Source organism: Aquarana catesbeiana, linkage group LG05 (genome assembly GCF_042186555.1).
Source record: "Aquarana catesbeiana isolate 2022-GZ linkage group LG05, ASM4218655v1, whole genome shotgun sequence".
Classification (NCBI taxonomy): Eukaryota; Metazoa; Chordata; class Amphibia; order Anura; family Ranidae; genus Aquarana; species Aquarana catesbeiana.
In genome coordinates, this window is record NC_133328.1 from 414,697,531 (window position 1) to 414,723,862 (window position 26,332).

Here is a 26,332-nt window from a genome sequence, read left to right on the forward strand (position 1 = left end):
TCGCTATATGCAGACGACACCCTGGTATACCTGACTGACACCCAAGACTTACTAAAGACGCTGCTACTGGAGATGGATAACTTTGGTGACTACTCTGGATTTCAGGTGAACTGGGACAAATCTAATCTTTTTCCCCTAGATCCAGATGCAACTGTACAGATACACCCGGACTCCAGACTACAGGTGGTGTCCTCTTTCAGATACCTGGGGGTCATAGTACAATTACCCCTGTCCTCCTATATTGAAAACAATTTGTTTCCCTTACTGACCCAAGTACAATTACAAACTAAGCAATGGATGGACCTTCCCTTAGATCTAATGAGAAGGGCTAACACCCTGAAAATGATCCCTAAAGCCATCTTCAAATGGATAGATATCATATGCATGGCGTTCTTATGGAATTGTAGATCCCCTAGCGCGGCGCTAGAGACATTAAGGTTACCGGCGCATTTGGCGGGTTTAGTGTTCCCTAACTTTTATTTATATTACTTGGCTTCTCAACTGGTCCATATCCGTGACTGGCTCCACCCCGCTGTGGCAAATGCCTGTACATCCACTGATGGAGCCATTGCCTCCTTAATAGAGACCATAATATCATATACAGAAGCCAGGCTCCAACCCGCCCAAGTACACCTATGCTAACTACCTCACTCTCCTTGTTTAAAATAATTGTCTCCAAAATCTCAAAAGAACCGTGGTCCATGTCCCCTAATAACCCTCTGTGGTTTAACCCCAACTTTAAAGAACTATGCTCTTTACCTGACCCGCAACAATGGTACTCCAAAGGAGTTAAATACCTGTGCCATCTATATGACACACAGGGATTTAAATCCTTCCAACAGATGCGGGTGGATTTTGACCTAGCACGCTCATATATGTTCTTCTACTACCAACTCCGACACGCCATCCGTGCCCAGTTCGGCTCGTTAGAAAATCCCATCGTTATACCTCAGTTAGAGAAAGTACTGCGACACCCTGACCCCATTAAACTTATTTCCACATACTATGCTGCCCTTACGACTGACTGTAACCCTAGATTGGCTCAGACAAAATGGACCTTTATCGACTCTACGCTTACAGAGGATGACTGGTCAGAATTCAGTAATACATACAAGACCTCAGCAATATCATCCAAAGACCATATCATTAACATCTTTTAGAGGATGTGGCCAGACGGCAGACTTTTTACATTGTTTCTGGACTTGTCCAATAGTTCAGAACTTTTAGACAGAAATGGGGTCTTTCATTTAATCGGCGATAGGCCTCTCAAACATTCTCCACCCCACAGACTGCCTCCTGGGTATCTTTGAGAATCTCCGCATTTCAACTCATGCAAAGAGACTTATTCGTATCCTCCATTTTTATGCGAGAAAAAACATACTATTGTCCTGGAAAGGATCACCGATACCCCTAAAATCCCTTTGTTTAAAACTGGTTAATGACTCGATATCAATATACAAACTCACGTTTGCGGTTCGGAAAAAGACCAAAACCTTTCACAAAATATGGGACAGATGGCTGGCCAGTCCTTTAACCCTTACACAAGATAAATAACCTGCTATATAATGTTCATAACAGATGCAGTGCACCTGAACCATGTACACCCCACTGGTGGATATGTAACTAGAGAAGTGCATATTGTTCGTTCTTGGTAGCTTTATACTTAATAACTGCAAGAGACATGTTAAATGAAAATTGTTTATTGACCACTCAAGTGTACCTATGTAATATCACAATACTATGATTAATCAAAGTTTTTTCTTTTGTATGTTGATGCAAAAAATGTAATAAAAATATCTTTAAAAAAAGTGCCCATCGCCTGCCAGCCTGTACCCCAGAAAGAACACCTGCCAGTGCCCATAAAAGTGGTAGTGCCCACAACAGTGGCAATCTGTGCCCATAAAAGTGCTAATCAGTGCCCCGTCAGTAATGCCTGTCAGTGACCTTCAGATGCCACTCATTTATGCCTGTCAGTAGCTCTTCCTCAGTGCTGCCTATCCAGTGCCACCTATCTGTGCCCATCAGTGCCCATCAGTTTTTTTACAAAATTGTTGGTCTTTTTTTGTTTATAGCACAAAAAAAAAATTCAGAGATGATCAAATACCATCAAAAGAAAGCTCTATTTGTGGGAAGAAAATGATAAAAATTTCATTTGGGTACAGTGTTGCATGACCGTGCAAATGTCATTCAAAGTGCGACAGCGCTGAAAGCTGAAAATTGTTCTGGGCAGGAAGGGGGGAAAGTGCCTGGTATTGAAGTGGTTAAACTGCCTGCTCTGTACGTAGCTTCTGACAGGCTCAGTAATCTCGGTATCTCGGGTACGAAAGGCAGAAGGAGCCGGAGCACGATGTGACAGGAGCGGACACCTTGCTGTAGTCTGCTCCAGTCAACATCCTGAACCAGCAGTGGCCTAAGCAACATTTAACCACCCAAAAGATCCTTGCCATGGGTTCGTTGCTGTGACTGATGTTGAGAGGACCTCTGGTGGATATCGCTGGCAGTTCCTAACTCTGGCCTGTAAAGATTTCTGCTTGCTGTGATCCTCTGTAGTGGGGGGTCATGGCCATCTGGTAAGGAGCTACCCCTTCCATTTTCTGGTGGTGGACCCTCCCTTGTTGTCACGGATCAATACTAATCATCACTTGGACTTTTGTTGGGTTTTGTTGGTGTTTTGGACTCACTTAGATATCATTTTTGATGGTTTCACTTGATGGGATTTTTTACATTCAATGTTTGCACAATACTTTCTGGTTTATTTACAGTCATGATTCAATTATTTTTACTGTAGATATTGTATTGAGGTACACAGGTATCAGCGCAACCCCTTATATATTTTTTTCTATGTTTATTCACAATTGATGTTTGTTGTGGGGATTGCAGCTTTTCACATTTATTGAGCATTTTGGTTTATTAGCGCGGTTTCTCCCAATTTTCTACATCTGCATACAGGTATTGGTTTTCCATGCATGCACAGACACTCTGAGTGTTGGGACTTTGATACCAGTTCTGTCTTTGCACATGCACAGGAAAGCCCACATGTATGCAGATGTCCTGTAGGGCTCTGTGGCACATCTGCGCACATGGAGAATCCAGGAGGCAAACCTCATTCTCGCCTAAACGAGAAAGACAAAAGTGCTGTGTTGATGAAGAAAAACAATATAAAGTTTATAAAATAAACATCTTAATGTGAGAGAGGGAGGGGGAAAAGGCAAGGGAAAATAACTTTTTATTAAATATAAATAAAATACTGCACTAACAATCTAAATAAAAATAATGTTGGAGCAGCGACTAAAGTGTTATACAGCACAAAACAGAATAATAAGAAAAAAAGTTGCGCTAGTAAAGTGTGATACAAAAACAGATAAGTGCCACAAAATTAAATTACATAAATACTGAAAGGACCCAAATGGTGTTATAGTACACCTATGAGTCAAACACACGAACACATATAGTATTTAGAACAATGTCCATCCAATTGGTCCACAGCAAAGTGACATAAATTGCAAAAATTAAACTAGTCCATAAATTAAAAAAATGAAAAAAATATCCCCAAAGGTGATAAGTGATGAAAGTTCTTGTTGCAGTGAACAGAAGTGCATAGCTGGGACCTCCAGCTGCCACTTACCAGAGGGATTTGGTCCCTGATTACAGGGGACCGCACTGAGCAGACGGCTGTAACCCCAGCCCGGGATCTCACAGACAGGCACTACGTCATATATCCCAGCAGAGTAATGCAAAGTACCGTGTTTATCATAAGAAACAAGAAAATGCTCCACATAAAATAATAATAATAAAACCATATGACATTTATTGAATAAAACTTAAGCCAAATGAACACTTACGGATCAGCAAATAAATAACAGCATAAAAGAAAAGCCAGCCGGCTCCAAAATAAGCCCCGTAGCTTCCGGGACTAACTAATAGTGGTGATGTCAGGACGTGGCTCCTCCTCCCTACGTCGTTTCGTCACAAGCGGATGTGGTCACTTTCATCACTTATCACCTTTGGGGATATTTTTTTCATTTTTTAAATTTATGGACTAGTTTAATTTTTGCAATTTATGTCACTTTGCTGTGGACCAATTGGATGGACATTGTTCTGAATACTATATGTGTTCGTGTGTTTGACTCATAGGTGTACTATAACACCATTTGGGTCCTTTCAGTATTTATGTAATTTAATTTTGTGGCACTTATCTGTGTTTTGTATCACACTTTACTAGCGCGGCTTTTTTTCTTATTATTAACTTTTTATTAAAGGTGAAGGTCTACTTTAAGATTTTAAAGACAAGCTTTGAAAACCTAGCTAATAAAAGGTATCATTTAAACTCAAATTTTTCGACATTAGGAGGAGCTGCATTAAAGAGGATATGCATATCAAAGAACAGTTGTAAATATGTTGTAATAATAATACATTGTATTTATCAATCATGCCTAAAAACACTATTTGCAGGCATCATAAAAATTAAGAGCTGCTGCAGCACAGAGCAGGACCCAGTAGTCAAAATGACAGCTAAGTCTTGAGAATTACATTTGAAGGAAGGCCAGGAAGGTGAGAAAAACCAGGGTGTACTGCACGCCCAAGGTGCTTAAACTCTTTTGGGCTTACTTTGTACACCCAAGGTCCTTAGTTGGGTAGTACATTTGCAAAAACATTGAGGCCCGAGTATGGAAACATCTGCAAGTCATGTTGAAAATTACTTTAAAGAAAAAACTGTAATTATAATTAAAAATGTAAATAATAAGGACTGGCTGAAAATATACTCAAGGGAATTCAATAAAGCCATAAGGTCACTTTTTCTGACGGTATGGCCCTTTAATATGGCCTGTGTCTTATTCATGAAAGCCTTGCATTAGATTTGGAATAAGTAACGACTTGTGCGTCATATTCAGGAAGTTCTTGCTACCGCCACGTTTAGAAGCTGCCACTATGGCTGTGAACAGATTGGCTTACAGGGGGAGGTGGGTGTATGTTCATTACTTTTCGTGACTAGCCTCAGGCGATACACAGATATGAAACAAATCCTCCTACATAAGTTGTACCTGTTTATCTGCACTCTTCCCTACATCCATTCAAAAACCAAAGCTTGTGTGAGACTTCCGAAAAAAGGGGGCGGAGAGCTGAAATTACACTCTGCAGAGCTCAGTGAGGAGAGCTCTGAGAGCTGATTGGAGGGAACGGGCACAGCCTCCTTCACACAGCACACAGGAACAAAGCTGAGACTGTCAACCTGCTGGAGCTCCCTCCCCGTCACCATTTTTCTCTTGGTGTCAGGAAAACTTGTCAGAATTGACTCATGCTGATAGCAGGAGAAAGGAACAGCAGACAGAAATAAAACAGTGCTCCTAATTGAGACAAGTACACACTATAGACTAGAGGAATATGCTTTGTTAATATTTTATGAGGTTTACAACCACTTTATGACATAATAAAACCATCACAAATGTAAAGGTTTCTTTAACAATCTTAAAGTTTACTATGCCCACTTAGGTTTGCCACCTGTCCAGGATTCACCCGGACAGTCCTGGTTTTGAATCATGTGTCCGGGTTTCAGTCCACCTTAAACCCGGACACATTATTAAGATAGGAATGTGGCTTGGAACACGGCTTGACAGGAGTGTTAGGGGGCACTATGCGCGCCTCATTACTATTCTCTTTGGAGTGCCCAAAGGTATTCTAGGCCTGTAACAATCCTAGTGTAGTGTATACTAAAACAAAAAAAATTTGCTGTGCACCACTAAAGTGTTTGGGTATGGCTTAAAGAAAAAGTGGCAACCCTATGCCCACTAGAGAAACTTTTTCAGAAAGAATATGTAGCTGCACTCAGGCTTGGACTAAATATGTCCTGTAAATACACACAGGAAGATAAGAAATGTTGGAATAACTGATAAGTAAGGGAAGAAAGATTGTCTCAGCAGACAGTTTCAAGGCCAGTCCAATGCAGGCAAAAAAACAATGATATCAGCAATGTGTTTTTTATAGGCTTAAAAGGAAACTATAATGTACCTTCAGTAATTCGGTCTTGGAGGCTTTATCATAACACAATGTACTTGCTAGCTGTCCCATATTTTGATAATTGTGTATCACAGAAAGATTTACACTCTCTGTAAGTTATTTACTTTAAAGTGGATGTAAACCCTCTCCTATACCCAGTGAAGTGAACAGCCCCAGATAATACACAGGGATGAAACAAATCTTTCTACATATGTTTCTCATGCATATCTGTCTTCAGCTTTATATATTCTTTAGAAAGTTCAGATCGTGTTGGAAGATTTTCTCTTCCCGTTCAGCGCTGGGAGTGAAGCCTGTGCATACAGCCAAGACAGCTAATTGGAGGAAAGACACACACCCCCTCTCTTCATTGGTAGAGACTTTCAGAGCTGTTTGTTGAATGGTTCAACTCTGTGCTAATCTATTTATAGCCTCCTCCCCAACACAAAACTCAGGCTGCTTTTATCTCAGTTGACGGAGAATTTGTCAGAAGTTATCAGGCTGATAACAGAGGATTGGAGCAGGAGAAAGCTACGGGACATAGTGCTTTGAAGAGAGATAACAAAACACTGCAGATATACAGTATGTGCTCAGCTCAAATTTCATGAATCAGGTTTACATCCACTTTAAAGTGGATGTAAACCCTCACATATACCCAGTGAAGTGAACAGCCTTAGATGATACACAGGGATGAAACAAATCTCCCTACATAAATTTTACATGTACATCTTCTGTCTTCCTCTTTATATACTGTTTAGAAAGTGCATGTTCTGTTAGATGTTTCTCTTCCTAATTCATCTGTAGGAGTGGATTATTGCTAGACACTGTGAGACAGCTGATTGGAGGAAAGGCACACACCCCCTCCCCACACATGCAGAGGTTGCCTGTGAATAGTTTAGCAGTCTGTTAATATATTTATAGCAATATCCCCTGACACACACTTCAGGCTGCCATCTTGGAGAGCTTGCCAAAGGTTATCAGGCTGTTAACCGAGGAATGGGGCAGAACAAAGCTACAGGACATAGTGCTTTGAAGAGAGAGAAAAAACACTACAGATATATGTACCCAGCTCAAATTTCATGAATTTGGTTTACATCCACTCTAAAGCAGAATTCCCGGCTTTACACTCGCTCCCTCCTCCAGAGCAGGCTGAAAATAGGTAAGTATATTAATCTTTTTTACACAGGTTAGTTAGTATAAGTGTTTGGGAGGAAGATTTTAAAAAACTAGTTAGATACAGCCCAGAAATCTACTTTAGGGTAATTGTAACTTCTAATTAGATGACATTTAGATTGCTAAAGCACAGTGTATAGTAAGAATGTGCCTTTTTTTTAATGTAATCTTTTTTTCATCCTTTGTTATATCCCATTGCTTCTGATTAGGGATGGGCCCGATGTTCGACTCGAACATAAGTTTGACTCGAACATAAGTTTGACTCGAACATCAGGTGTTCGTTTGTTCGTAGAACAAACAAACTAATGGGGCGCTTGTGGGACGTTCATCCGCCAACAAGCACCCCATAATGCACTGCAAGATGGCAGTGCATTGAGGGCTGCTGACTGGCCAAAGCATGCATCTGACCTGTATGCTTTGGCCAATCATAGCGCGATGTGCTGTCAGAGCCATGATTGACCAAAGGCAGGGTGCCACACTATATAAGGCTGTTTACACAGCATGTATAGTGTATATGAATGGAGATTAGGCAGGGTAGTTAGTGTATTGTTCGGTCAGTCTGTGTAGAATATATAATACAGTCTAGTGTAGAGTATATAATACAGTGTAGTGTAGAGCATAGCATATATAATACAGTGTAGTTTAGAAAGTATATAATACTGTGTAGTGTAGAGAATATATAATACATGGCAATGTAGAGAATATAAAATACAGTGCACTATATAATACAGTACACTCTGAGCACACACGGAACAAGCAGCTATGAAGGTGGCTACATCAGCACATAGACTAGGCCACCAGAAATGTTGGGAAATGGCCCAAAAGAGTTGATTCCTCCCAGGATGGACAGCAGCCTTGGGAGAATGGTAAGCCTGGAGCACGGCAGTATTACAGGGACAAGGTTTCTCAGGAGGAGCATGGACCTGAGTGCAAGAATTTTGTCACCCAAAGGAGAAGTGAGACTGGTGCAAACCGTAGCCAGAATACGATCAGGAGGAATCACAGAAACAGGAACCAATTCCATCTGGGAAGTGGGGGAAAATTGTTGCGACAAAGCGTCAGCCCTTACATTCTAAGTACCTGGTAAGAATTAGACAATGTAATTGAAACTTGACAAAAAAAAAAGAGCTTCCTGGGAGAGAGGCGTTTAGCCTCAGACAAGAATGTGAGATTCTTATGGTCAATAAGAATGAGAACCGGTACAGTGGTACCTTTGAGGAGATGCCTCCATTCTTTAAGGGCTAAAATTATCGCTAACAACTCTCTGTCCCCAATCTCATAATTGCATTCTGCAGGTGACAATTTCTTGGAAAAGTAGCCACAAGGATGCATAGCGCTCTCAGAGGTAGGACGTTGAGACAGAAAGGTGCCAACTCCAGTTTCAGAAGCATCAACCTCAAGGATAAAGGGTAATGTAGGATCAGATTGTGCCAACACAGGAGCAGAAACAAAGGCAGTCTTGAGACTCTCAAAGGTTTTAATGGATTCCGGAGACCAACTCTATGGGTTACCGTCCTTTTTGGTCATATCAGTCAGGAGCTTGACCAGAGACGAGAAGTTACTAATAAACTTTCGATAATAATTGGCAAAGCCAAGAAAACATTACAGAGGACGTATACCCATGGGTTGGGGCCACTGTAGGACTGCTTTCTCTGGGTCCATCGAAAAACCAGCAGAGGAAATGACATAACCCAGGAATTTAACCTGTTCATGATGGAACTCGCACTTCTCCAATTTACAATAGAGATTGTTCTCTCTCTCAGCTTCTGAAGCACACGACAGACATATGTGTGGTGGCTCTCTAGGAACTTGGAAAAAATGAGGATATCGTCGAGATAAACCACCACACATAGCTGCAACAAATCTCGGAAGACATCGTTGATAAATTCCTGGAAAACAGCCGTAGCGTTGCAAAGGCCAAATGGCATTACGAGGTACTCATAATGGCCTGTTCTGGTATTAAATGCAGCTTTTCCATTCATCGCCCTCCTTGATTCTCCTGAGATTTTATGCTCCTCTCAAATCCAGCTTCGTGAAAACCGTTGCTCCCTTGAGGCGGTCAAATAACTCCGCAATCAATGGAATTGGATAAGCACTCTTAATCGTGAAATGATTGAGACCCCTATAATCAATACAAAGTCTCAGTTCACCACTCTTCTTCTTTACAAAGAAGAAACAAGCACCAGCAGGAATTGAGGACTTGCGGATGAATCCTCGAGAAAGTGCATCTGCAACATACTCCTCCATGGCCCTATCCTCCGAAACCGACAAAGGGTAAACCAGGCCGTCAGGGGGGTATGGCACCAGGTTGAAGGTCAATTGTGCAATCATATGACCAGTGTGGAGGCAAACTACCGGCTTGACCTTTATCAAAGACATCGCTAAAACCGCGGTACTCCTCCGGCAGGGAGGAGAATGAAGAGGTGCATAGGACCTTAGCCACATTCTGGAAACATGTCTTGCTGCATTGTGGCGACCAGAAGAGAACCTCAGCACGAAGCCAATCAAAAGAGGGGTTGTGCCACTGTAACCAAGGATAACCAAAAACCAGCGGAAACTTAGGTGAGGAAATAACTTGGAATTGGATTACCTCATGGTGAATGGCCCTTACGACCATAGACAATGGAACAGTCTCATGAGTCACATGGGCAGGCTGTAAAGGTCTCCCGTCAAGAGCCTCAATGGCAAATGGAGTGGCACGAAGATGCAGCGGAATTGAGTGCTTAGATACAAAGGCAGTATCAACGAACAGGCCTGCAGCCCCAGAGTCGATTTCAGCTTGTATCTGGACGGAGGACTCAGACCAAGAAAGGATAACCGGGACCAGGGGCTTATCCATCTGGATAACTGGGGATGAAACAACGCCACTTAAGGTCTGTCTGCTACAGGACCTCAAGGTTCGTGCGTTCCCTGGACGGGTAGGACAAGACTTCAAAAAGTGACCTGCCTGGCCACAATAAAGGCACAATCTCTCCCACCTCCTAAAGGTTCTCTCATCTGCAGAGAGACGTGTGAAGCCCAAGTGCATGGGTTCATCCTCACTGACCGACTCGGTACCAGGAGGAATGGGAGGTGAGGGAGGCAAGGGTGTGACTGCAAAGCTCGGAGACAAATGTACACGTGAGCGCTCCTTAAAGCGGGGTTCCACCCAAATTTTGAACAATATCTGTATGTATTCTCTTCCTTGCCTAGATGCTGACATGCTGTTTAAAAAAATTTAAATCGCCGTAATTACCTTTTATTTTTCTATTCTTCTTTGCACTTCCTGGTTCTCCTCCCGTGGGAGTAGTCGTGTTTCTAGCCTCTCCCAGACTCCTGGGAGCTAGTCTCAGGCTTCCCAGGATGCCACTGAGCATGTGCGGGAACGAGCGGTGTATGCTGGGAGCACAGCATTCACCACATCCAGGAAATAAATGCTTGTGGGCTTCAAATGCCCACAATGAAGATGGAAACCGCCTGCAGTGAATAATATAAGTTATTCTTTCCGATGAAATCTGACACAGGCGGACATATTACACACAATATGTGAGTATGTAATGCTGAGAAGAAAAGTTTGTGAATGAACTCAAAAAAAAAAAAAAACCGATAGATAGGTGGACCCCCGCTTTAAAAGAGAGTCTTTCTCTGAGTCTGGAGTCAATGAGGATGGCAAACATGATCAAATTCTCCAGCTGAGTGGGTATATCTCGGGCTGCTATCTCATCTTTGATGGCATCCGAGAAACCATGAGAAAAAGCAGCAACGAGGGCCTCATTGTTACACGCAACCTCTGCTGCCAGAGTATGGAATTCAATGGCGTAATCGGCAAAAATTTCCGTACTCTGTTTAATGGACACGAGGCACTTGGCAGCAGAAGCAGAGAATGCGGGAACGTCAAATTCCCTTTTAAAGGAAGCCACAAACTCTGGGTAACTCAAGACAAGGGGTTTTTGTGTCTCCCATAGAGGGTTTGCCCAGGCCAAGGCTCTCTTAGAAAGCAAAGATATCATGAAACCTACTTTGCTTCTGTCCGTGGGAAATGCCTGGGGAAGCATCTTGAAGCATATCTTAACCTGATTGAGAAACACTCTGCATTGAACTGGATCACTCTCAAATCGCTGGGGAAGCAGAGCGGAACCAGACATACCTCTTGTAGAGGTAATACTCGAGGCGGGTGCCTGCACAGAGACTGGAGTAGCAGCAGGGAAGGCCTGCGACACAGGTTGTGCCAGAGCAGCCACAGTGGGAGATTCCAGTTGAGCCGTGCGATTCAGAAGCGTCTGTAACGCTAAGGCAAACTGATCCATATGGTGATCCTGTTCATCCAACCTGGAAAAAATATTACCAACAAGTGGATTGACTGCATCTTCTGAATTCATGGCCTTCACCTACTGTCAGAAACCATGAATCGGACCAAGATAGAAGTGCAGTTAAAATCACACTTGTTTAATAATAATAATAGTAAAAGGTAAACAGAGCAACGTAGTCAAATCATATCTAGAGTTCAGTAACCGTAACGGATAGTCAGACAAGCCAAGACATTGGTGAGCCAGAGATCAGCGTACATCAGGACAGGTCAGGAAATCAGGAAACTGGAGGATCAGCGTAGTCGAAAAGCAAGCGGGATCAGGAACCAGAAGGGACGTCAGCCAGGCAAGTCTTCAACAGGTACACCGGAGAGAGTCTCTGGATGTGTTGACCAAGGCGAATGCAGAGAGGAACTGAACTGGACAGCTTAAGCAACCAGCAGGACTGACAAACAGGATATTATCATCAGGTGAGTCACTGTGGAAAAGATTGAAGCTGGCAATTAACCTACAGCTGAGCGGCCTGCTCTGAGAAGGAAGGGCTGAGCCCATCCCTGACAAGCCTATACCTCATAGAATATATGTTGGGGTGTTTTCTTTCCAAAATGGGGTCATTTTGTGGGTAATTCCACTATCCTGGTGCTCCGGGACCTTCAAAAGTGTGATAGGTAGGAATGAAATAAGATGTGTAATTTATGCTCCTAGAAGGCCTGATGGTGCTCCCTGCATGTTGGGCCTCCCTATGTGGCCAGGCTGTGAAAAAGTCTCACACATGTGGTATCGCCATACTCAGGAGGAGTAGCAGAATGTATTTTGGGGTGTAATTGGAAGTATGCATATGCTGTGTGTAGGAAATAACTTGTTATTATGACAATTCTGTGTCAAAAATAAAAACATTAATTTCTTCATTTTCCCAAGAATTGTGGGAAAAAAATTACAACTTCAAAAAACTCACCATGCCTTTTACTAAATAACTTGTACTGTCTACTTTCCAAAAAGGGGTAATTTGGGGTATTTTATTGTCCCGACATTTCAGGGCCTCAAGAAATGAGATAGGCTGTCAGTACATCAAGTGCGATCAATTTTTTATGATTTGCACCATAGCTTGTAGACTCTATAACTTTTACACAGACTAAATAATATCCACTAATTTGGGTTATTTTTACCAAAGATGTGTAGCAGTATAAACTGCAGTATAAGCCCAAATTTATGAACATAAATTACTTACCGTATTTATCAGCATATAACCCACACTTTTTTCCCCTTAAAATCAGGGGAAAATCGTGGGTGCGTGTTATAGGCCAATCCCCGCCACTTTTGTTCGGATCGGAGCGATCGCGGCACTTGCCGCGATCGCCGCCGACATACACAGCTGTGTGTAAATTCAAATATGGCGCCGAGACTGCAGGGATTCGTCGGAGCCGAGATACACATACCCGAGTGTCCTCAGCTTTTTTGGGCGCCGCTCACAGTCCCGCCATTGGACCTGTGTTATGTCCATCATAGGGCGGGACTGGGCGTGACTGTGAGCGGCGCCGAAAAAAGGCGAGGACACTCAGGTATGTGTATCTCGGCTCCGACAAATGCCTGCAGTCTCAGCGCCATATTTGAATTTACACACAGCTGTGTATGTCGGCGGCGATCACACAAGGATGCACTGGGGCAAGGCTGCGCTGGGGCAAGGCTGCACTGGGGCAAAGCTGCACTGACAAGGCTGCACTGACAAGGCTGCACTGGGGCAAAGCTGCACTGACAAGGCTGCAATGAACACTGGGGCAAGGCTGCACTGACACTGACAAGGCTGCAGATGGACACCGATAACGCTGCATTGATGGGCATTTTAATGTAAGTTTTTCTTCCTTAAAGTTTACTCCTAAAAGTTCTTTTCCTTAAATTTCTTAAAATTCCTTAAAATTTCCTCCTAAACTTGGGGTGCATATTATACGCCGGCACGTGTTATACGCCGATAAATACGGTATTTGCAAAATTTTATAATAGAAACTAAAAAAAGTGTTTTTTTTTTTTTAATTTTTGCTTTTTTTTTACTTTTATCGCAAAAAAAGAAAAAACCCAGTGGTGAATAATTAACACCAAAAGAAAGCTCTATTTGCGTAAAAAAAATGATAAAAATTTTGTTTAGGTACAGTGTTGCATGACTGAGTAATTGTCATTCAAAGTGTGAGATCACTGGAAGCTAAAAATTGGTCTTGGCAGGAAGGGGGTGAAAGTGCCCAGTATTGAAGTGGCTGAGGGGAACCCTATGACAGAATTAAGGGAAAAACGGTGTGGGTTCCCCCCAAAATCCATACCAGGCCCTTTGGGTCTGGAATAGATTTTAAGGGGAACTCCACACCAAAATAAAAAAAACAAAAAATGGAAAGGGGAACTCCACGCCAAAATAAAAAAAAATTGCGTGGGGTCCCCCCCAAGATCCGCACCAGACCCTTATCCGAGCATACAGCCTGGCTGGCCAGGAAAGGGGGGGGCAAGCGAGCACCCCCCTCCATAACCATACCAGGCCACATGCCCACAACATGGGGAGGGTGCTTTGGGGTGCCCCCCAATGCACCTTGTCCCCATGTTGGGGACAAGGGCCTCTTCCCGACAACCCTGGGCTGTGGTTGTCAAGGTCTGCGGGTGGGGCTTATCGGAATCTGGAAGCCCCCTTTAACAAGGGGGTCCCCAGATCCCAGCCCCCCCCATGTAAATGGGTTCCGGGTACATCGTACCCCTACCCATTCACCAAAAAAGTTTCAAGAAATACACAGTAAACAGTTTTTGACAACTCCTTTATTAAAAAAGAAAAAAAAATAGTGTCCCTCGATGTATCCATCATCAATCACATCACCTTCAAAAATATCACCTGCAAAAATAGAAAAAAAAGCCCGCTGTTATCTCTTGGGAGGCCACCGGCTGTCTGCAAATGGCCGATGGCCTCCGAAGAGATGACAGTGGGCTTTTTTTTTTTTCAAGTCGGTGGGCAGCGTGATTGACTGTGGATTACATCAAGGGACATTCTTTATTTATTTTTATTTTTTAATAAAGGACTTGTCAAAAACTGTTTACTGTGTTTCTTACTTTTTGACACATTTTTGATCAATGGGTAGGGGTACGATGTACCTGATACCCATTCACATATGGAGGGGGTTTGGATCTGGGAGCCCCTTGTTAAAGGGGGCTTCCAGATTCCGATAAGCCCCCTGCCCGCAGACCCGGACAACCACAGCCCAGGGTTGTCAGGAAGAGGCCCTTGTCCCCATCAACATGGCAAAGCACCCACCCCCACATGTTGAGGGTATGTGGCCTGGTATGCTTCAGGAGGAGGGGCAATCGCTCTTGCCCCCCCTTTTCCTGACCTGCCAGTCTGCTCGGATAAGGATCTGGTATGGATTTTGGGGGGACCCCATGCCAATTCTTTTTTAAATTTTGGCATGGGGTTCCCCTTAAAATCCATACAAGGCCCCGAAGGGCCTGGTATGGACTGGGGGGGGGACTCCACACCGATTTTTTCTTTTTTTTTAAGTCTGTATTGCCGGGAGCTGGCAATCCATTACAGCCATAAGCAAGTTTAAATTACATTTCTTTTTCATACATCATGGGACTACTGGGTTTTACGCCATCTCTAGGTGGACAAAGTCTTAGACAGGAAGTGATCCCATATATAATCCCTCCCATACAGGAAGTACTTCAGTTTTTTACCACTGTCTGCAAGGTGGATAGGCACGTTTGTTTGAGCTCTCTGAGCTCCAGGTCTCTAGTCCCACAAACGGTTCTTAAATGAATCGAGGGATTGACCGATCGGATCCATTTGACACAGGCTCTATATGCTTAGAGAAATGGTAACTGAGCCTCACAAAGAAGACTCAAGATCCTGCAAGGATTTGCCTATAATGCGACCTCCGGGCGCTGGACCCTGGGAAGTGGAATCCTGGACACCACAGCGCTAAGGCATTCCTGCAGGGTGCTGGTCCAAGGGAGTGGAGGACCCTAAACATGAAACGGGTACCCAGTCCTTGAAGGTCCTCACTTACAGGAACCCGCAGTGATGAGTGAAGATTGGGATCTTAGTTTCTAAGCTGCCTGCGCCTGGACAGGTATGTGAAACCCCTTTATTTACTTATTGTGGGGTGTCTAGTGATTGTAACAATCAGTCAAGCAAGCTAGAGGCTGGACACCTGTGTGCGGTGACCATACGAGGGAGTTTTGGGATAGCTGTGGGTGTTTGCAAAGTGTACCTTTTTTTTGCTTGTGTTTGGTTGCTCTTTACCTGTACAATGGCGCACGACGGTGCGCCATTTTGCCTCTTGGTTCGCCATGGCGCACGTGCATTCGCAAGAGCGCTACTGTGCTCAACAGTTTGTTTGCCGCACATGCACCACGGCCTTTATCTGGGAGCACGAAGATTCGCAGTATACGTGAATACTGTCGCGCCCATTAACCGAGACCGCGCATGTGAGTGTGCACGCATGTGCAGAACGTCTTGGCGCACAGCCAGCTTATTTAAGCTGTGTATGCCAAGCATGTGGTGCTTCCAGAAGGCAGCTGTGGGATACACTGGAGGCTCTGAACCAGGCACTTGCAGCGGTTCATTTTTCCTTACCCAGGTCACGTGAGTCACAAGGTGTTGCTTGGCAGGCTAAAGGTGCTTAGCAGGATTGTTGCATAGGGGCTTGGTGAGCCCTATTAAAGGGTTTCCCTTCTGAGGTGTGTTAATACTACACCCAGATACTCTCTTTTTGTGGCTTGTAAATGTCTTCAAAAATGTCTTCAAAAAAGAGGGGCGGGACTAACACTACAGGGAAGGGCACACCTATGTCATCAGTAGTTCCTGATGAACCTAGTCGTATCCCTAGTGTTGTGTGCCCTGAAAGACCAGAGGCTTCCAGGCAATCTGAGCCGCTGCGCCTATCTGGTATTGTGCCTACAGTCAACGCTGCTGCTTCACCCTTTATCACCAAGGGTGTAGGTATTGTGCCTACAGTCAACGCTGCTGCTTCACCCCTTATCACCAAGGATGAACTGTCCTCGGCCCTAGCCGGGTTAGAGCACAGGATTGCTGGCATGATTGCCTCCATCCCGCAGCGTGGCAAGAATGTAACAGATCCCCCTCACCAGAGCCTCCTAGTTTTGAGCAGGAATGGGTTGAGGATGGGTAAGAGCTAAAAGCTCAGGATTCCGTGGAGGGCCTGGCAGATGAGCAATATGGACAAGAAGATATCCAGTTGATGTCTGCCTCTAGGTCGCAGAGGCTTTTGATTCAGACTCTTACCGAGATGGTTCGTTCTGCTTTTAAGTTGCCTCTTGCAGAGGTCACTGAACCCCCCCTGGTCCTTTTTGGGGTCCCTGAGACCTCTTCAGGCCGCACAGACTTTCCCCTTACACCCTCTGTTGGAATAGGCGGTGTATGCTGATTGGGAACATCCTGACAGGATTTTTGTGTCAGAAACCATTAAAACAGACCGAGACAGAAGTACCGTTAAATCACACTTGTTTAATATTCAAAGTAAATAGAACAAACGTAGCCCTGCCCAGCCCTGACATTTTTTCCTCCTAAGAGGTTTTCCCTTTTATATCCCATGGATGAAAAGTACATTAAAAAGTGGAGCATGCCAGCCGCAGATGCAGCAGTCTCATCCTTACACAAGAACTTAACTTGTCCGGTAGATAACGCACAGGGCTTGAAAGACCTTATTGACAAGAAATTGGAGTCATTATTAAAGGCTTTCTTTTCTTTGGTCAGTTTAGCTATTCAGCCAGCTGTTGCAGCAATTGGTATCTGCCAGTCCTTAAAGGATCAGGTCAGACGGTCTGACAGGCCTAACCAGGAGGATGATCTGGCTAAAAATAAGACAGATATTCCTCGATAGCTGTGATTTGCTGTTGATGCCTTAAAGGTTTCAATACAGCAGGTTTCTCGTTTGGCTCTCTTGTCTGTACATAGGCGCAGACTTTTGTGGCTTAAGAACTGGTCAGCCGAGCTTCCTTGTAAAAAGTTATTGGCAGGTTTCCCCTTTCATGGGGAACGTTTATTTGGTGATCATTTGGACAAATATATCCAAAAAATTTCCGGAGGGAAGCGTTCTCTACTTCCTGTGAAGAAAAGCACCAGGCGTCCCTCGTTTAAAACCTCAGGGACTGCTTCCTCAAGTGTCCCAGTGCCAAGGCAGTTCCACTGCCAATGGGGTGCTAGAGCCAGGGGCAAGCTGTAAAGCCAGGGTCAGAAAAAGCCCTGGGTCCAAAACTCTTCTAAACCCAGCACCAAGCCCTCCTTTTGAGGGGACGCCGCCACTCTATCCAGTGGGGGGAAGGCTGCTGCACTTTGCGGACATTTGGAGAACAATAGTTCAGGACGAGTGGGTCACCTCAACTATATCCCACGGTTACAAGCTCGAGTTGCGGGGGGTTCCCCCTCAGAGGTTTCTAAGATCCAGCATTCCCTCGGATCCTACAAGAATAAACTTATTGTTTCAGGCACTACATTATTTAGTGCATCAAGGAGTGATTGTACAGGTTCCTGTATCCGAAAGGGGCACAGGGTTTTACTCAAACCTGTTTATGGTTCAAAATCCAAACGGGGTCACAAGGCCCATTTTGGATCTAAGATCCCTGAACCAGTATCTATTAATCCAGTCCTTTTGGATGGATTCTGTCCACTCAGTAGTAGCCTCACTCCAGATGGGAGACTTTCTAGCCTCCATCGAGGTTTCTGCGATTTGCAGTAGAGGAACGTCATTTTCAGTTTGTGGTTCTACCCTTCGGGCTTGCCACAGATACCCTGGTGTTCACAAAGGTCCTAGCACCAGTACTGGGTCTTTTAAGGGCCCAAGGGATCTTGGTGCTTGTGTATCTGGATGAACTCCTGCTCAGAGATCACTCACTACAAGCTCTAGAATGGAGCATAACCTGCACAGTGCGGTATTTGGAAAACTTAGGCTGGATCATAAATACTGAAAAGTCAGCCTTGAGACCAGCTCAAAGTCTGAAGTATTCAGGTCTGATCCTAGATACGGTCCAAGCAAGGGTATTTTTTCCACCCGTAAGGATCTGTGCCCTGAAGGATCAGGTGCGTCAGATAAGGGGCACCAGACAACCCTTCATTCGGCTCTGTCTGAATCTTCTAGGAAGGATGGTGTCCTCCTTGAGGCAGTTCCCTATGCCCAGTTCCATTCCAGGCCTATACAACAAGACATCTTGTTGGCTTGGAACAGGAGAGGACAAGCCCTGGATTATCCAATGTTCTTATCTCCTCGGGCATGCTTAAGCCTAAACTGGTGGTTGCAGGATCAAAACCTGCGAAAGGAAAGATCCTTTCTCCCGGTAACTTGGAGAGTACTGACTACAGATGCCAGTCTCTCAGGCTGGGGAGCGACCCTAGAGGGGCTCACAGCTCATGGGAAATTGTCAAGGACAGAACAGATCCTGCCCATCAACGTCCTGGAGTTACGGGCAGTACGTCTGGCCCTACGGTCCTGGATGGTGGAGCTTCAGGACTGCCCTATCAGGGTTCAGTCTGACAATACCACTCCAGTGGCCTATATAAACCACCAAGGCGGTACCAGTTCATTCAGCTCTGAAGGAGGTGATCCACATACTAGCCTGGGCAGAGGGACATGTACCGATTCTATCGGCAGTCCATATCCTGGGAGTAGAGAACTGGACAACAGGTTATCTCAGCCGCCAGCAGATCTGTCCAGGGGAATGGTCCTTTCACCCAGGGGTGTTCCAGGAAATTTGCCAGTGTTGGGGGTGGCCAGAGGTCGACCTATTGGCATCCAGGTTCAACAACAAGCTACAGCAGTTTGTGTCCCGAACAAGGGATCCTCTGGCAATTGGAGCAGATGCTCTGGTAGTTTCATGGAGCCACTACTTCCTGGTTTATGCTCTCCCTCTGATCCCTTTCCTTCTACATTGGTTGTACAGGATTCTGAGAGAGGGGGTTCCAGTCATTCTGGTGGCACCAGCCTGGCCCAGAAGGCCCTGCTTCCCGGATATTGTGAGACTGACAATAGATGGGCCATGGACGCTTCCACGTCACCCCGATCTACTGTCTCAAGGTCCTATATTCCACCCCAATTTACAGTCTTTAAATTTGATGGCATGGCTATTGAAGCCAGGGTGTTGAAGGACCATGGCTTCTCAGGAGCAGTGGTATCTAAGTAAAAGAAAGGGGGGTGAAAGGTGCGTGATATAACACTTGAATCAAGATAATACAGTTTATCCTTATACAAAGTGGATAAATGCAAACAAAAGTTACTACGTTTTCATAAAAACTAGGTTACAAAATATACATTAACAATTTAGACATGCCCAATTGTTAATGTATATTTTGTAACCTAGTTTTTATGAAAACATAGTAACTTTTGTTTGTATTTATCCACTTTGTATAAGAATAAACTGTATTATCTTGATTCAAGCATTAGATCACGTGCCTTTCACCCCCCTTTCTTTCACTCGGGCTCCTTGGACCACCCCTGGTCAGTTTAGGCAGCGGAACACGCACGATCATCCTTTACTTCCCACCATTTGAAAGTACTACCATCCATACTTATACCGCCTACACGAGTGCAGGAGAAATACTTTTTTTGTTCATATATATACCAGTGGTATCTACCCTAGTGAATGCTAGAAAAGCTGTCACTAGGAAGATCTATCATAAGGTCTGGAAGACTTATATTGCTTGGTGTAAAGCCAAAAAATTTCATCCTCGGAAATCCGTGATTGGGAGAATTCTCTTTTCTACAGTGAGCTGTGGAAATCAGATTGGCTTTGAGTACAATCAGAGGTCAGATTTCGGCCCTGTAGTATTCTTCCAAAGACCTTTAGCCTCCCATTCGCTGGTCCGAACCTTTATGCAGGGGGCAACTCGTTTTCTTCCCCCCATTAGGTCACCTATGTGTCCTTGGGACTTGAACTTGGTGCTGTCTGTGTTACAGAAACAGCCATTTGAGCCTATCAAGGAAATTCCATTAGACTTGCTGTCACGCAAGCTAGCCTTCCTGATGGCCATCACCTTGGCTTGAAGGGTGTTGGAGTTGGCGGCCCTTTCATGCAGGGAACCATACTTGATCCTTCACCATGACAGGGTCCTGTTAAGACCTGTTTCATCCTCTTTGCCAAAAGTGGTGTCAGCCTTTCATTTAAGTCAGGACATTATTTTGCCTTCTTTTTTCTCTCAGCCTCGTTCAGCGGAAGAGAGAAGACTGCATTCCTTGGACGTTGTCCGGGCAGTCAAGGTTTATTTGTTTAGATCTGCGGAGATCCAAGGATCAGACTCCTTTTTTGTTTTACCAAAAGGACCCAAGAAGGGGTAGGCAGCTTCCAAAGCTTCCATTGCCAATTGGGTCCGTCAATTGGTTATTTAGGCCTATGGTCTGAAGCGTAAAGCTCCTCCCTTTAGCGTGAGAGCTCAATTCTACCAGGGGTGTAGGGCTTTTTGCCATCAGGTATCTGTGGTTCAGATTTGTAAGGCTGCTACCTGGTCTTCAGTGCATACGTTCACAAAATTTTATCAACTGGACGCTCGAGCAACCGAGGATTTCGGCCGAAGTGTACTGTGGCCTGCTGTATAAGGTCTGATGGCTATTGTTTGGCAGGGTGCCTTCCTCCCCTCAAGGCTTTTGCTCTGGGACGTCTCAGTAGGTAATGAATATAAGCCTAACTCTGTGTCCCATGATGTATGAAAATGAAAATAGGATTTTTTCGTCATACTTACCTGTAAAATGTTTTTCTTTGAGTACATCATGGGACACAGATATCCCTCCCCTCTTTTTTTGAGGATTCAGTGCTTGCTACAAAACTGAAGTACTTCCTGTATGGGAGTGGTTATATAGGGGATCACTTCCTGTCTAAGACTTTGTCTACCAGTGTCCATTCACCTAGAGTTGGCGTATAACCCAGTAGGTAAAGAATATTAGCCTAACTCTGTGTCCGATGATGTACTCAAAGCAAAGGATTTTACAGGTAAGTATGACGAAAAAATCATATTTTTTTCCTTTAGAAATGTCATTATTTCTGCAGCATGTTCTATACATCGCACAGATGCGCCACTTTACAGGCATACTCATTTTTATTGTTTCACTTTAAGCATCATAAAAATCACTGCTCCTTTAAAAACTATTGTTTTTAAAAACTTTGTTTTGCATTGATACATGTCCCCTAGGGCAGTACCCGTGTCCCCATACAATTTTTATGGCAATAACTTGCATATAAGCCTTTAAAATTAGGACTTTCATGTTCGTGTCCCATAGACTTTAATAGAGTTTGCATGTTCACTAGAACTTTTTGCCTGTTCGAGATGCTCTGGTGCAAACCGAACCGGGGGTGTTTGGCCCATCCCTACTTCTAATCTTCTGCTGTCACTTTGTAGACACTTCATATCTGCATGCATGCACTCCAGTGGTGGCTGCATGCCCATGTGATGTGTGTGGAAATATCTACTTGTCATCTCCATTGGAAGCTAATGTGACAAGGAGACAACACAGGTGCAGAACTGTAAAACGGGGACCCGAAAAAGCACCTTCATGACAGAACCATCAGATATCATTGTTATTTAAGCTGCAAATTCAGTAGAATATTAAAATAATTTTGTAATTACATTAGGAAGGTAAATATGACATTTTGTTGGGTTTTTATAAAAAAAAGAGTGTGTCCCTTTAAATCACAGTGCTTGTGGGTTCTGTAATATTGTGCTTGGGCTTGTTAAAGTGTATATCCTTTTTTTACCCAGGTCCTATTTTTTTTCACAGGTCACAGGATTTCATGTTCACCAGATACAAAAGAGTTTGATTTTAACTGTGTGGGGGATGACATCACAGATGCAACACTGGGCATTATTGGAATGGGCAGTATTGGCTACAGCATAGCTCAGCGTGCCAAGGCTTTTAGAATGAGAATTCTTTACCATAACAGGAACAGAAGGTGAAATGTCTTTTCTCATAACTAATAAAAAAAATTATCAAAGAAGATTAAAAATAATGACCAAGTATTGTTTTAAAGTTGAATATATTTTTATTGGTTATAAGCATAACAGCAAGCTTACAGTAAAAAAAAAAAAAAAAAAAAGTGCGAAAAGACAGGTACTAAAGTGGTCCAAAAATGTCCGTTTAAAATAACACATATTACATATATATTTTTTACATATATTATTATATATATATATATTATATACACGTCAGAGAATATTGATATGAGACAGGAATATGTCAAAAAAAGTTAGCATAAACTTATACATACCATTCTATGAATGGAGAACAAAAGGGGTGCACAGGGAGCACCATCCATGAAAAAGGTCCTGTGACATCTATATATACTGGAATCCAATATAAATTACATATATTACATAAGGCATGAACCAGAAAGAAGAAAACTTGAATGGGGAACAGATAGAGAAGAAGACAGCGAGAGAAAAAGACAAGGTCAAGGGCTCAATTCAAAGTAGGAAGGCTATAACAGCTTTCTTAACCTATCTTTAAGGCTGGGTTCACATATGAGCATGCAGCGGCTCACAGCAGGAGTCCGGTGCGTCATCGTTCACCAATTCAGGTCCTATTTCAGCCCGAATTTTTGGCTGAATTCGGACCTGAAACGGACCAAAAGACGCACAGGGCTTCTGTGCAAATCGCACTGGAGCTGCTGCAGAGATATGTGAACCGGCTCCATAGAGAAACCCGCATCCAATTCGCTCTAGTGTGAACCCAACTTGAAAGTATCTGATGAGGAATACGATATATAGGTAGTCCATAAAGAGCATTTTTCTAATGATTTGTGTTCTTGTGCTAGGAGTTCTTCCATCTGCATAATATTATTCCCTATGTGTACCCAATTTGAAAGGGAAGGTGTGTAGGGATCTCCAAAGAGACAGTATAAAGCTACCTACCTGCAGATAGGAAATAATGAAGAAGACTGGATTTTTGTTTACGCAGTGAGCCTGGCAAGATGGGCAAAAGGGTGGTTTCAGAAGGAGATAATGAATCATCATAGATTTCATTATATACACAATATGTAGAAAATTGTCTGCCAAAGGAATTGAATCTCACTACATTCCCACCCAATGTGTAAATAGGAACCTCTTGCATGACCACATCTCCAACATTTATCTGAAACCTGAGGATATATACGGTGGAGGGAGAAAGGTGTCCCTATACCATCTAGTAACTACTTTGTAATTTTTCTCCTGGGAATAACAGGAGTGTGTGGATTTATGTGAAAAAGTGAAAGCCTTGGCCTATTCTGTGGAGTCAACCTCACAGCCCAAGTCTCTGTTCCAAGCTGCTAGAAAATTAAATTTAAAATTAGTAAAACAAGCATAACTGTATTTTGAATGCTACAGTTTATTCAATGTAATCACACGATAATAATGTTGCTGACATTATTCTTAAACAGGGCTGTGGAGGAAGAATTGGCTGTGGGTGCTGAGTACTGCAGTGATATTGCGGACTTGCTCCAGAAAAGTGATTTTGTGATGGTGGTTGTCATCCTGACTTCAAAAACCCACAATTTGATTGGACGGGAGCAGCTTCAGCTGATGAAGCCCACAGCAACTCTTATCAACATTAGCCGAGGTACATTAAGTAAATTCTCTACATACACGTAAACATTTTAAAATTCATTTGAACGTTGACTTGGTGTCCATTACTAATTCCTTTATAAAATATAGGTTTAAAAACATGTTTTTGTGTAGCACTTATGAATGCATTCACACCTGTACACCTGAACATATGTACATTTTTAATGTACCGCGGTGTACTTGTAATGTGGAAACCAAAAAGCAAAAATATAATGTATTACAGCTTACCAATTCTTAAATGTGGTGACTGCATTAGTTTTAACTTTTTTATGCTTTTTTCTCTATTTTGACCTAGTAATCCTGCCAGTAAGTCAACGTCCTTTGCAAACAAGAAAGGAAAAGAGCGTACAGCCACCCTAGTGTGATACTGTTTATTTAAACAAATGATAAAAAGCAATCCATAGATTGCACTCATATTTCCTGGTACAAATGAAGGCATATAGTACATAAATACTCCTCTCCCAGATGGCCATCCAGCATTGTGGAGGTTGGATGTTCCCCATCCACTTGTCATCCCCTGCAGTGGCCATCTGGGAGAGGAGTACTTTTGTACTATATGCCTTCGTTTGTACCCGGAATTGTGAGTGCAATCTATGGATTGTTTTTATACATTGTTTAAATAAACAGTATCATACTAGGGTGGTCGTGCGCTCTTTTCCTTTCTTTGTTTGCATAGATTCTATTCCATCACCCAGTGGATTAACAAGAGAGCTGCAGCGCCCTTAGTGACAGAAGATGTGCTCCTTCTTTTTTAATCAGGATTACCAGCTGAACTTGGAAGTTTTGTCTGACCAGCACATGGACTGGTAACGTGTTTGTGTTTTTATAGTCAACTTCCTTTAATGGTAAGTTCACCTTTGCAGAAAATCTGTAAAGTGAGCTTACACTGGACCGCCCCCCCCCCCCCCCCCCCCGGTCCCGCTGTACCTGAGGCTGGCGATCACCCGCTAGGAGACATCAGGTCGCAGAATCACAGGTCTGGGGATTTGAAATCCCCGCAGCTTAATCTGCTAAACGTACCTCGTAAAGGTAAGTATAGAAGGCATTCTAATTGGTTGGCGCCATCACTTGGACTGCGCTGACCAACCAGAACCAGCCTAGCCCATCCTGTCAGTGGGGGAGAAGAAGAGAGAGAGCCGTGAGGATTTCAAATCTTCGGACCAGTGAAGCGGCGACACGATGTCGCCTAGCAGGTGATCGCCGGCCTCAGGTACAGTTGGACTGGGGGGGATGGGGAGGGGTGCAGTGTGAGTTCACCTTACAGATTTTCTGTAAAGGTGAACTTACACTTTAACAGAACAAGCAGTTCAACAAAAGTTTCAGAGGGTTGAGACAAACCATTTAACACTGACAGGGGTGCTTAGAATGGTCATCTTTTATTCATTTATGGAAAACCTTTATCCCAAAGGAACAAAACTATTGCTGAAATTGCTTGAAAAGTGTTAGGTGGAGTTTGATTCGGCTTTAATTTGTTAATCAAATCCATCCAAATCTGCTAGTGCACCTAACAGTACCCTCTCCCCTTATTGACAATGCTGCTGTCCAAGCGTGTCTCTAGTGCTCCTCCATAGAGTGAAGCCACCCTAGGACAGGAAGTGTGTTACTGGCTGGATCACCAGATGAAAATAAAGTAAAAAAGTAAAAAAAAAAAAAAAATTGCAGCCACTATGGATTGGCAAATTACAGTATATTACATTTTTGTATTTGGATTTAAATACATTTTAATAGATTGTTATTAATATTTATGATAAAATTATAAACAACTGTTTATTTCAGGCCAAGTCATAGACCAGGATGCACTGGTAGATGCCCTGAAACATGGAGTTATTAAGGCTGCAGCTCTAGATGTCACCTATCCAGAACCCCTACCAAGGTGAGGTGCCGGAATGCTTAATTTTGTGTTATTTTACAGGCGACTGGCTCTGACTATATTTTACCCCATTTTCACCACTGCTACAAGTAAGCTACCTATATGAGAATAATTTTATTATTTATGAACTAAGAAACATCAAACATGTCTTTGTCAAGTCCACAGTTCAGTCCTCCTGATCCAACTCAGAGCCGAGAGTAAAGTGTAAGCTGCCCATTTGTAATAGGTGAAACCCAGGTATTGTAGTTACCCTGTTTCCCCGAAAATAAGACCTAGCATTATTGTCAGTGATGGCTGCAATATAAGCCCTACTCCCCCAAATAAGCCCTAGTTAAAGTCCTTGTAGGTCTTATTTTCAGGTTAGGGTTTATTTTCGGGGGAACAGGGTAGGGCTTATTTGGGGGGTAGGGCTTATATTGCAGCCATCCCCGACAATCACGCTAGGTC

The 26,332-nt window shown here is 43.5% G+C and overlaps 1 protein-coding gene across 1 annotated transcript in view; it reads left to right on the top strand.

Moving 5' to 3' along the window:
- LOC141144996 (glyoxylate/hydroxypyruvate reductase B-like) overlaps nt 1-26,332 on the top strand; it is a 50,777-nt gene that overhangs the window by 18,725 nt on the left and 5,720 nt on the right. Inside the window, exons 3-5 of the mRNA XM_073631185.1 lie at nt 22,196-22,367; nt 23,832-24,010; nt 25,792-25,888. Coding sequence (XP_073487286.1) covers nt 22,196-22,367; nt 23,832-24,010; nt 25,792-25,888 — 448 coding nt within the window. The remainder of the gene's footprint in view (nt 1-22,195; nt 22,368-23,831; nt 24,011-25,791; nt 25,889-26,332) is intronic.